Raw genomic sequence first — 12629 nt, 5'->3', positions numbered from 1 at the left:
TCTGGGGGAGTCAGAATCCATGCTTGGACCGGGCGCAGCGCATTTTAATTACGTCATCCGATGCGTTGACGGACGTTACGTAAATCGACGTATTTACGTAATCGATTATGTCGACTACGTCGACGAATTGCCCAAGCCTTACTCAGGACGCTCTTATAGGGTTGATTCCTCCTTTTACTGAATAGTCTTTAACATAACAGCACAGTATTCCTCACACAGGCTTACAGGTTTCCAGATGAACAATGTGTGATTTTGAATGTGTGGTCTATAACAAGGACATAAGAAAATGCCATATTATAATTATTAAATTAACCAGTTATATTCAACTTATTTCATATGAATAAAGAATATCTAAAAGTAACAAAACTGTCCTGAGGGGATTGAACTGTACGAGGAACTCTTTAAAGACTAACAGTTTTTTTTTCTTATTATAATTTTATATTAATGTTATTATTTATCCCAATTCTATTTTTTAATTATCATTATTTTCTCATTTTTTTATTATTATTTTGTAATTCAAATTCATATTCTTGTTGATATTGAATTCCTCATTGACCCCACGGCTTTGTGCAAAAATAATACCGTTTTTAACCTGTATTCCCTTTTAAAAATTTCTTCTGATTTGATTAAAAATCAATATGTAGAAAAGTATTAAAGTGGTAACCCCTCCCTTTGCCACAAACTGTGCTTACACATTTAATGATGGTGACAAGATATTAACATAAAGCATTGTTATTACACCAAATAAGGAAATGTTTCATGTTTATATGATATATGGGCTATGCATGTATGCATGTTCGTAAAAAAAAGAAGTCATTACTCTCCAGATGAACTGAATTCCAATAACAGAAAAACAAGTACATATTTTAGGATTTGAGAAGAGTAGTACTGCGTAACAGTAATGCCAACACCAATCTATACATTTAAAGGGATTGTTTGTAACTTCTTACACGTATAAATCATTCCGGGTCGGTGTCCCATGCGCGCTCGCGTGTGGCTACGCTGTTCAGACAAGATTCCTTCACAAACTACAAAGAAGCACCAAAACCGCAAAGTTATATCTGGTGAAGCCTTTGGTCTCCAGGGCCGGAGTCTCTGCTGTACTCTGCTCCTCTGCCTGCCTGCCTTCACTAACAGCTTGCTCCACCTCACACGCATGCGTGCACACTACACACTGCAGAAGAGTTAGTTTAGCTCTGAGAATATCTAGTGAATGTACAGTGGACGTTTGTGCAGAAATAAATGCTGCAGCTCCTCCAGACCAACAGAGGTTTCCCGTGTCTTGTGAAGTGACGGGGCTCCGCAGCGAGTTACGTTATCGTCTCCGACCGGGTGCCGGTGTCTCCCCTGTTCCCTCCGGCCGCGGTCGGGAGGCTGAAGCAGGAAAAGCCAACACTAGGATCAGCATTGATTCATGGAGAGACCTTCGTCTGGTCAGCTAACATTACTGCAAAGCAGGTGAAATATAGAGTGATATTGTGGTTTTAGCTGATGTGTGTCGCCTCACTGTTTTGACGGATGCTCGCTCACATTCAGGTAGCGCGGGCACACGGGCGAGTGAGAGCAACAGGACACTGACTTTTGTTGACTTAACGGCCACAGGTGTCGCTGTTACAACCAATTTTCTGATTCTTACAAACAGTCCCTTTAACCAACTGTGTCACATATCTTACATGAATAAAGAACAAAAATAAAGTAACAAAACTGTTTTTTTTTCTCTGTACCATTATGCGGAGTACAAATCTGCAATGTTTGCATGAATGTTTATTCAATAAAGATTGAATTAAAAATGTATGGATTATATATTAAGATAAGATAAGATAAGATATTCCTTTATTAGTCCCACAGTGGGGACATTACAGTGTACAGCAGCAAAGGGGATAGTGCAAAAAACAAGATGCATCAGCTAACACAGTAAAAAAGAGCTAAACAAAGTGTAACAAAATATGAACAATTTAGATAGAAGGAAGTATAAAAATAGGAGCAGTATATACAGTATTGACAATAAACAGACTATTAACAAAATTGCACAAGTGGAAAATGATATTGCACAGTGAGAATGAACTAACTAATGTTACTGAGTCTGTCCTGAAGCAGCTCTGACTTTTGACAGGTGTGTTATAATATCTGTAATATGTAATGTGATATATGATGGCAAGTTAAGGGCTTTATAAATAAACAGAAACCAGTTCCTAGAACCATTAACACTGCATTTATTTATACATATATTTAAACTAACATTCATATTTATTTATACTATTCTTGCATTTTTACACACCTAATGATAGACCCTATTTTTCATCATTATTTGCACTCTTGTTATACTATATACTGTATGTATCTAGAATGGGAGCAAAACATAACTCAATCTCGCCCCGGGGATCAATAAAGTATTTCTGATTCTGATATATTTTTTTTATTTCCTTGCTTTAGAGAGGGAAGTTAGTCCCAAAGCTTGCCACTGCCTTTATATCCTCCACCTTAAAGAAGGTGCTTCATTTAGCTGTGAGTGTGACTACAAACGGAGATCCGGAGGGTGTAGGGTCCAGATTGGAACTGGGCCTTTGGTTTGGGAGCAGGGCCACGCCTCAACCACCCACCTACCTGGTCATCCCATCCTGTCCTGTTTGTTGCTCACTGTGTTAAGAGTTCTCATTGAGAACGAGTCGTGTTAAAGTGAACTAGAAACCAGTATATCAACAGTAAAAACATGTCTAAAAATATCTCTTCTAAATAAAATTCATCAAGAAAAGTCTACATTTGGTTTTGTCCATGCGGGCTGCTGCTCCTCCGGCTTTCTTATGTTTGGAAAATGTCACCTTGTAGGGATTCTACTGTATTAGGTTTTGGTTATTAGCAAATTAATTAATAAATAATAATAGAATTATTAATATTAATAAAGATTATCAATAAACATCAATAATAAACGGGACACCACCCTGGAATCAGGGACCAATGACCAAAACGTTAATATAGTCTCATTATATATGCTAAACTATCAATTTGGAACGTTGATTAATAATTAAATTAATAACTATAACCAAAATAGATAGTAAAGGTTGAAGGATATCTGAATTCTTGACATAGCAGAGGTTGGCAGTATTCACTCTTGTGCAACATTAAAGAGACCAGCATGTATATTCCACAAACATTTATTTACAAGATTATAAAGGTTCAAAACACAATATTAATCTAACTAAATAACTAAACTAAGCAAACCAAACACAGTGTGTGTGTGTGTGTATGTGTGTGTGTGAGAGAGAGAGAGGGGGGGGAAACAAGATGGCGTCTTGTCTCAAGATGTCTGAATGGCCTAGACAAAATGGCGAGCACTGTAAAACTACAAAGATGGCGGAATCAAAGATGGCCGCCAGCATGTCATCACGTGACCTCTTTGTTCTTCTGAGCACATGTGCTCAAGAAGGACAGAGAGGGGGGGGTGATGTGGGGTTAAGATTATCTGAAGCTGTATGTTTATGTTTAACTAATTCACAGTTTATGTATATGATCTTAATGTGTGTTAGATATGCAGTGGGTTAGAAAAGATGGTTAGTTTGCATGCAAGACCTTGTCTATCAAATCAAATCAAATCAATTTATTTTTGTATAGCGTCAAATCACAACAGAAGTTATCTCAAGACGCTTTATATGTAGAGCAGGTCTATGACCGTACACCATAGTTTTGAGACCCAACAGGATCCACCAAGCGCACTGTGGCCAGGAAAAACTCCCCGATTACTGGGAAGAAACCTGGAGCAGAACCGGGCGCAGGGCGGGCGGCCATCTGCCGAGACCGGCTGGGGGGATAGATAGATAGAGTGAGAGAGAGAGAGAGAGAGAGATAGAGAGAGAGAGATATAGAAGCAGCCACAATAGCAGTCTAGCAGCTGTAATAACTAATACAAGTAGGGCTGATAACACAAAACCAATAGTGGTGGATGGAAAGAGTGATAATACAACTATCGGAAAGCCAGCACTGTCCAGCATCTCTCCTCAGTACGTCCATGTGTATTGGTGTGGGACGTCCCTGCGATCGATGCCCGTGCATTGGTTCCTGCAGCATCAGCATGCTTGCTGGGAGCTCTTGATGTCTTTGGCAGTGATTGAGAAGTGTTATTCTCCAGGCTGCCACATTGTCATTAGGTGTTGGAAATCCCTCGTTAGCATTGGTAGTCCCTCGTACAGACGTAGTTAATTAGGGATGGTAGCAGTTGGTGTCAAGCAGGCACCGACGCGGCAGCAGATGCAGCCACAATACCGGAGACCACCAAGATCCAGGTGAAACCCTGCTCCAAGTGTACCCATGCTCCAGGTATAACCTCGCTCCCTGGTGTGATCCCGCTCCAGGTATGACCTCACTCCAGGTGTGACCCCGCTCCACGGTTAGCTGCGAGACAAGGAGGCACAAGGACTCCCGGGAAGGAATGAAGTTAGTAACAACATGGACATGGGACATGAGTATATCCAGAAGGAGAGGGGAGCTCAGTGTGTCATAGGAAGTTCCTTATGACAGTGTGTCATAGGAAGTCCCCCGGCAGTCTATGCCTATAGCAGCTTAAGTATAAGCGTTATCAAAGAGGAAAGTCTTTAGCCTACTCTTAAATGTAGAGACGGTGTCTGCCTCCCGGACTGAAACTGGGAGCTGGTTCCAGAGAAGAGGAGCTTGATAGCTGAAGGCTCTGGCTCCCATTCTACGTTTGGAGACTCTAGGAACCTCAAGTAACCCTGCATTCTGTGAGCGCAGTGCTCTAGTGGGGTAGTAGGGTACTATGAGCTCTTTAAGATATGATGGGGCCTGACCGTTTAGCGCTTTGTAGGTGAGGAGGACGATTTTAAAATCTATTCTGGATTTTACAGGCAGCCAGTGCAGAGAAGCTAATACAGGCGTAATATGATCTCTTTTTCTAGTTCTAGTCAGTACACGTGCTGCAGCATTCTGGATCAACTGGAGAGTCTTAAGAGACTTATTGGAGCAGCCTGATAATAGGGAATTGCAGTAATCGAGTCTAGAGGTAACAAATGCATGGACTAATTTTTCTGCATCATTTTGACACAGGATGTGCCTGATCTTCGCAATGTTACGTAGATGAAAGAAGGCAGTCCGTGAGGTTTGTTTTATGTGAGAGTTAAAGGACATATCCTGGTCGAAGACAACTCCCAGATTCCTTACGGTGGTGCTGGAGGCCAGGGCAATGCCATCTAAAGTAACTATATCATTAGATAATTTGTTTCGGAGGTGCTCAGGGCCTAGTACAATAACTTCAGTTTTGTCTGAGTTTAACATCAGGAAATTGCAGGTCATCCAGGTTTTTATGTCCTTAAGGCATGCTTGAAGTTTAGTTAACTGGTTTGTTTCGTCTGGCTTGATTGATAGATATAATTGAGTATCATCTGCATAACAATGAAAGTTTATGGAGTGTTTTCTAATAACATTGCCTAAGGGAAGCATATATAAGGTAAATAGAATTGGTCCAAGTACAGAACCCTGTGGAACTCCGTGACTAACTTTGGCGTACATGGAGGACTCATCGTTGATATGTACAAACTGAGATCGATCTGATAAATAGGACTTAAACCAACTTAGTGCAGTTCCTTTAATGCCAATTAAATGTTCCAGTCTTTGTAATAGGATGTCATGGTCAATGGTGTCGAAAGCAGCACTGAGATCTAGCAAGACAAGTACAGAGACAAGTCCTTTGTCCGATGCCATTAGAAGGTCATTTGTAATTTTCACTAGTGCTGTCTCTGTGCTATGGTGCACTCTAAATCCTGACTGATAATCTTCGAATAAATGATTGTTCTGTAGAAAGTCACACAGCTGACTGGCAACTACTTTCTCGAGTATTTTGGAGGTAAAGGGAAGGTTAGATATAGGTCTATAGTATGTGAAGCATAAACTAAACACATCAGATGTGGCGAAGCCACCTACCCATATATCAAATACAGATAAATCAACACAGTCAAACTCAATGAATAACATTAAACCAAATCAATACAAGTACATTCTAGAAATCAAAGTTGGACAGTCTTGCTCAGCCATGTGCGATTGCTAATGCTACGGTAAGCCCAGTAAGTTACCCCATGGAAAAACAGGGTTTGTAATTCCATGTGTTGAAGTTGTGGTTCCAAATCAAAGAGGTCGTTTTTGCAGTTAGTTTGGTGCTAACGTCTTTGCGGTTTGATAGTTTGAAGTTAGCTGGTGAAAGGCAGGCACTCGCGTCGTCTGCCTTTTGGTTCCTCGTGTTGCTATGGCTGTTTCCTAACAGACCATAGATCAGAAGCAGAACTGTTTTGCAAGTTCTGGTCTGGAGAGCTGTGATGAAGAGTAGAAAGAGCTGTGGCTCACCTCCAGCAGCTGGTCAGCTTGGGTGAGGAGGTGAAAAGGAAAGAGGAGGAACAAAGAAATTCCTCTGGTTTTGTTCTGTGTGAATTTCACACCTAGGTGTGAATTGTTAAAGTAGCCAATGACAAGTGAGCTTGGCTCACGGCCAATGAGAGCATACCTCCAGGATTCTGGGAGACAGTTCACTGTGTCTGCCACCAGAAATGGCAGGTCCCTACAACCTGAACTGGTTGTTGCATCAAATAGAGAATTGTACATATATTTTTGGATGATTACATATATTGTATAAATTGTTAACATTTCATGTAATTAAACATTGATTTTAATGTTTTGAAAAAATCTGGAATAATCTGGACTACAATTTAAAATAAAGTTTGTTGGTGAACAATGATTGGCTGCTCAAACATGCAGTTATTGATAAACTGATTTTTTTTTCTTTATTTGGATCTCATCAACTTCTACAAAGTCTTTGCTGGTCTTCATGGCTCCACACACACAAGTCAAAATAATCAAAATGAACAACAATTTACAGTAAAATGACACAGTGTCGATAAAAAAAGAAAAGTGCAAACGAACCAAACAGAAAGATCAGAGATACTGAGTGAAATTATTTTACAAAAACAAAACACTCTTTCTTTCTCTCATTGTTTCTAAATGTAGCACTTGAAGCAGTTTAGCATATTTAATTAAGATGATGTACTCGCATAATTATTGCAATTTTTGGGTTGTATCCATATGGTTGAATGCACTTATTGTAAGTCACTTTGGATAAATGTGTCAGCTAAATGAATGTAATGTAATGTAATAAAGGTCGACCACAGAAACAAAAAGCAGATTGTCAAAGTAAATAATAAAAAGAAAATAAAAACATAATAAAACAATACCTGAAACAAAAATAAACATATCTTTGGAATAATGAGTCAGCAGGAGGACAGGTGCAGCTTAAATTCAGAGAGTTTTCCCCTTAAGAAATAAACATCATTAATATAAATATGATCATGCTCTTTATCTTTAACTGCTCTGTTCCACTGTCACACAGACCTTCAGTGGTAATATATTCACTTTATCATCAGTGACAATGAATGGAAACAGCTTCTCAGTGAAAGTGTGTGTGAAGGTGTGTATGTGTGTGTTAGTATCAAGATCAGAGAACAACAGCTTTCCTCTGTTCCAGTCCAGATTCACTCTGATCCTCTGGAGCTTCTTCTGGAAACTGAGATCAGTGGGTGGAGCTGGTGGTGACCATGCTGAGTATTTACCTCCACAGAACCGTATTCTCCATAATCCAGACTGTATGAATCCCTTCCTCTGGACAGACTCTGCTAACACACCCAGTACCCAGTATGTACTGTCTCCAACCTCGACATCCCAGCTGTGAATCCCAGAGTTAAAGCCCTCAGAGCCCAGGACAGACCTGTTTCTATCAAACCTCTCTGGATTATCAGGAAGCTGCTGTTTCTCTCCTCGTCTCACACTGGTCAGATCTTCAGACAGGATGAGTAATGGATGAGCAGTGTTTGGATCCAGAATCAGAGGAGTGTAGGAGACCATCTCCTTCATCTTGTTCCAGATGTTGAAGGTCAGGTTGCCCAGGTGTTTGGCCTCATCTATCAGATCTCCTGAGAGCAGCTGTGGATCCTCCAGCAGGGCGAGCTGCTGGACTCTTTCCACTGCAGCCTTGTAGTTGTGCAGGAATGAGACGTCTTCAGCTCTCAGCTCCTCCTCTGTGGCTCTGAGTGTGTCTGAGAGAGCTGCTATCTCTCTGCTCAGAGCCTCCATCTTCTCCTTCATCATCTGACTCTTCTGCTCCTCTTCCTCCCTCAGAGCAGAGATCCTGGCCTCCTCTTCCTCTTCTAGAAACTGGTGAAGCTTCTTAAACTGCTCCTTAATCTTCCTCTCTGTGCGTCGGGCCTGGACCTTCATGTGTTCTGCTGTTTGATCAGACTTCACTTTAACTTGTTCAAAAACCTTTAACTTCTCCTTTAAGGGCTCCAGAGTTTCCTGAAGTTCCTTCTTGTGTTGTCGTGCAGCTTCATTGATGGGTCTGAATCTGTGGTTGGTGTGTTTTTCTGAATCTCTGCAGACGAGACACACTGGCTGCTGATGGTCCAGACAGAAGAGTTTGAGTTTCTCAGCGTGCAGACTGCAGAGAGCCTCTGAAGCTCTCTGATCTCTCTCCTGTAAGAAGGCCTCACACAGGTTCTTTAAGGCCAGGTTACAAGGTGGTTCTGACTTTGAAGATCTTCTCTTACAAATTGGACACTCGCGTGTTGGTTTCTCTCTCCACCAGTTCTTCAGACAGTCTTTACAGAAGCTGTGGCTACATGACAGGACAACAGGATGTCTAAAGACGTCATGACAGACCGGACAGCAGAGATCCTCCTCTAATCTTGAAGCCATTTAGTCTCTGAGTGAAGCTGAAAACACAGCAGACAGAAAGTACAGTCAGTCATGGCTCCCCTCCCTCCTCTACTAGCTTCACTGACATTTACTTTCACTTTGAGTCGTGTTTTTAGTCAAACTCACCTTCAGTGTGTGGAGCGTCAGCAGGTTGAAGCAGCAGTGTTGTAGTTTTCCACTTTTCTCTCCTGTAGATGAACTCACTCAGATGAAGTTGTTAGTTTGTTCTGAAGGTGAATCTGATCGTCTGGTTTTCAGTCTGTGTGACTCTCTTTAGTGAGGAAGAATAACAAACTGTTTCCTGGTTTGTCTCGGGTGAGTCTGGTGAGGGTAGAGCTTTAGTCAGACCTCCTCTGCTGAATGTTGCTGCACACAGAGGTGTGACTCATCTAAAGTCCTGATTCATTGCAGGATATGTAGACTAATAGTGTGCAGCAGGCTGTTGCAACAGTTATGTTAATGAGAAGAATCGCTTCCAAACAGATCATCTCCTGAATCAGAAGGATGGATCTACAGTTCTGGATCCATGGTGAGTTGATTATTTGGTTTAATCGAAGGTAAAGAAAAAAATATTCCTAAAATGTTCCATAGTCCCCCTTTCTTATATTCATGGCACCCCTTAATGAAGTTAACAAGATAACTTAGGCCTAATTCCAAACCCCTACACCCTCTCCTTAACCACTTCCACTTCGTTCAGGTGGAGGGTCCGCCATATTAAGTGCCATATATATATATATATATATATATATATATATATGTATTAGGGATCGACCGATTATCGGCGTGGCCGATATTATCGGCAGATATTCAGCATTTTGCCGATTATCGGTATCGGCATTGTTTTTTAACTGAGAACCGATAAAATAAATTAATTTATAAATGCGCTACTTTGGCTCTGATCAGCCTCCTCTCTGTGTCAGCCTGCTGTCAGCGCTCTCCACTGTGCAGTCTGGCTCAATGTCCCGCACACAGCACTATCTGATTGGTTACACGCCATGAGCACTAGCCAATCACCACTGAGGGTTACCGTGCCCCAGACGTGCAGACCAAGACAGACAGACAGATGGAGCCGCTCCGGTGAGCGGAACCGTGACCTTTCGGTAACACGGAAGATATTGTTGTGTAAGTTCCAATAAACATCCCAATCCTTTATGCTGAAGTTGCAGAAATACCACGATCTTATGATCTATTTATATGCTAACAAGCATGTCTAGTTTACCAGTTACACAGTGGAACTGAAACTTGCTTTAGCTGCTGATTTGCGAACGTAACATTACTCGCCCGTATGAGTCGTTGTTTTTACATGAACGTTTACATGAACAACGTGAGCTGAAGTGGAGCGTCGTAGAGCTTGAATGCGATAGTGAACGTCAATACGTTCATTAGTTGATCCAGAATTTAGCCAGCTGACTAGCAAAACATCTGATCAGCTGGTCCTCTCAGTCTCAACCAGGACTAACGTTACTAACTAAGATAAGATAAGATAAGATATTCATTTATTAGTCCCACAGTTTGCAGTGCACAGCAGCAAAGGGGATAGTGCAAAAAACAAGAAGCATCAGCTAACCAATTAAAAAAAGAGCTAAACAAAGTGTAACAAAATATGAACCATTTAAATAGAAGTATCAAAATAGGAGCAGTATATACAGTATTGACAATAAACAGACTATTAACAAAATTGAACAAGTGGAAAATGATATTGCACAGTGAGAATGAACTAACTAATGTTACTGAGTCTGTCCTGAAGCAGCTCTGACTTTTGACAGTTGTTTTATAATATCAGTAATATGTAATGTGATATATGATGGCAAGTTAAGGGCTTTATAAATAGACAGAAACCAGTACCTGTCACATCTTGCTGTTAGAGAGGCCCAGTTAAATGTAATGTAATGGAACTGAATATAAGGCCTGTGTTAATCCATACAGACACTGCATAGAGTTGAATAGTCACTTCTATTGCTATTGGACATATCCAGTTCTAGTAATCATTGGTCATGAAGTATTCCAGTTTATTTGAGGAACAGAAGCCGTCTCACTGGAGAACAGGCTGAGCAACTCTGCTTTCTGCACCACAGTCTGCTGCTGCTGAATTGAGACTCAAACTTCAGCACAAATTTAAGTTTTGCTAGTTTTATTTATTTTTACACTTTATAAAACTTCAGAGAGATATTGTTTATTTATTTATTTAAATGTTCAGTTAACTTTATAAGAAGCTGGGACCTCCCTGCACTTTTTGTTTTAAGATAATGTTGAAAAGTTCTCTTTTAAAGGTGTCATATTATGCTCATTTCCAGGTTAATAGATGTATTTTAATGTTGCACTAGAACATTTTTACATGCTGCAATGTTCAAAAAACCCTTTATTCTTCTCATACTGCAGCCTGAGTCTGCCTGCCTCAGAGCCTAATTCAGCCTCTGTCTGAAAACCCCTGATTTACAGCCTGTCTCCTCCCACTCTGCTCTGATTGGTCAGCGTTTTCTGTCAATCAAACGTCCTCAACAACACAACGCTCACGGTCTGAGAGCAGGGAGGGAGAAGCAGAAGAGTAAAATAAACTACTTTTAAGTTTATAAACCAGAAACTTCACCCAGCGCACGTTACCGGAGGAATCTGATCAGAAATCGGCGACAGATGATGAACATCTGCGGTCCAGACTCCAGGTTCTCCTGACGGTTTCTCTCAGGTAAATAATGCTATTTATATCTCTGTTAGTTAGCTCAGTGTTTACCTTCTGCATCAACTCTGTAAACCGTAAACATACACTCTGTTTTACGTTTGTCTTCACAGGTCCATCTGTGAGAAATGACCGACAGAATCATCCCAGCTGAGAGCAGACAGCTGAGAGCAGACAGCTGTGAGCAGACAGCTGAGAGCAGATAGCTGAGAGCAGATAGCTGAGAGCAGATAGCTGAGAGCAGACAGCTGAGAGCAGATGGCTGAGAGCAGACGGCTGAGAGCAGATGGGAGATACAGAGCTAACCCGTTAGGGGTTAGCTACATGCTACCGCTATGAGACGGTGTGTAACCACAGCGACCATCAGGGTGGAAAATAGAAGATGTGAAACAACACCTGATAAATGTATGGAAGATCAGAGTAATGATATTATTTACAGTAGGAGCTGTCTCTGTGTTACCATGACTACAGACCACCGGAGCTTAGTTTACCGTAGTGTACCGGAGCTGAAAGACTTTCTCCTGTACATGTCATCATAACTAACTAACAGGTGAGATGATTACAAATGCTGTGAATAATTAATATTGTCATCTTTCTACTCAAATAAAGTTTGACAGTGAAACAGAAATGTGTTGTGTTGCTTACAAGTCACTATTTACTACCTGTATACTTCTACATGCATGACATCAAATATATATAATATATAAATGTCAGCTGTTTAAACAGTGTAATTACATAAAGCCTTTGTGAAAGAACATGTTATATTTAGATGATGGGAGTACATTAAGCCTGTTCTGTTGGTTCTTGCAGACTAACAGGAGCTACTTTGCTCAAGTTCGGTTGAGGAGGAGAGACAGTGACGCGCTGTGGGGCGGGGTCAGCTACTGAAGGTTCTCTCTGGTTCGACCAGGAAACCCTTACATGGCTTGCATTTCTCTAATGACGTCAGAAGAGAAGGGAAAAAAGCGAAGTGATTTTCTACACCCATTTCCGGACAAACGGAGCAGGAGAAAAAGAGAGAGTAAGGTCTTTTATGATACTATGGTGGCCTGTAGACACACTGGGGACAGATATTGATGTTTAAAAGACATGGAAAAGTGCATTTTGCATAATAGGTGACCTTTAATTAAACATGTGCTTTAATGTATTTCAATGAAGTTTTGTGTTATTCCCATTTTTGACACCAAGATTTAAATTTTTACTGCAAATGTAT

The 12629-nt window shown here is 40.8% G+C and overlaps 2 protein-coding genes across 3 annotated transcripts in view; one reads left to right on the top strand and one right to left on the bottom strand.

Moving 5' to 3' along the window:
* The window catches only part of LOC141768833 (zinc-binding protein A33-like), a 275021-nt gene that overhangs the window by 96938 nt on the left and 165454 nt on the right, over window positions 1-12629 (top strand). The gene's annotated exons all lie outside the window — the stretch shown is intronic.
* LOC141768452 (nuclear factor 7, brain-like) lies at window positions 6754-9812 on the bottom strand. Its single transcript, XM_074636766.1, has 2 exons — window positions 8869-9812; window positions 6754-8759 (listed from the first exon to the last, which is right to left on the bottom strand). The coding sequence occupies exon 2, from the start codon at window positions 8740-8742 to the stop codon at window positions 7354-7356; it is 1389 nt and encodes a 462-aa protein (XP_074492867.1). The 5' UTR covers window positions 8743-8759; window positions 8869-9812; the 3' UTR covers window positions 6754-7353.

Source organism: Sebastes fasciatus, chromosome 1 (genome assembly GCF_043250625.1).
Source record: "Sebastes fasciatus isolate fSebFas1 chromosome 1, fSebFas1.pri, whole genome shotgun sequence".
Taxonomy (NCBI): domain Eukaryota; kingdom Metazoa; phylum Chordata; class Actinopteri; order Perciformes; family Sebastidae; genus Sebastes; species Sebastes fasciatus.
This window is presented reverse-complemented; position numbering and strand designations above follow the sequence as displayed.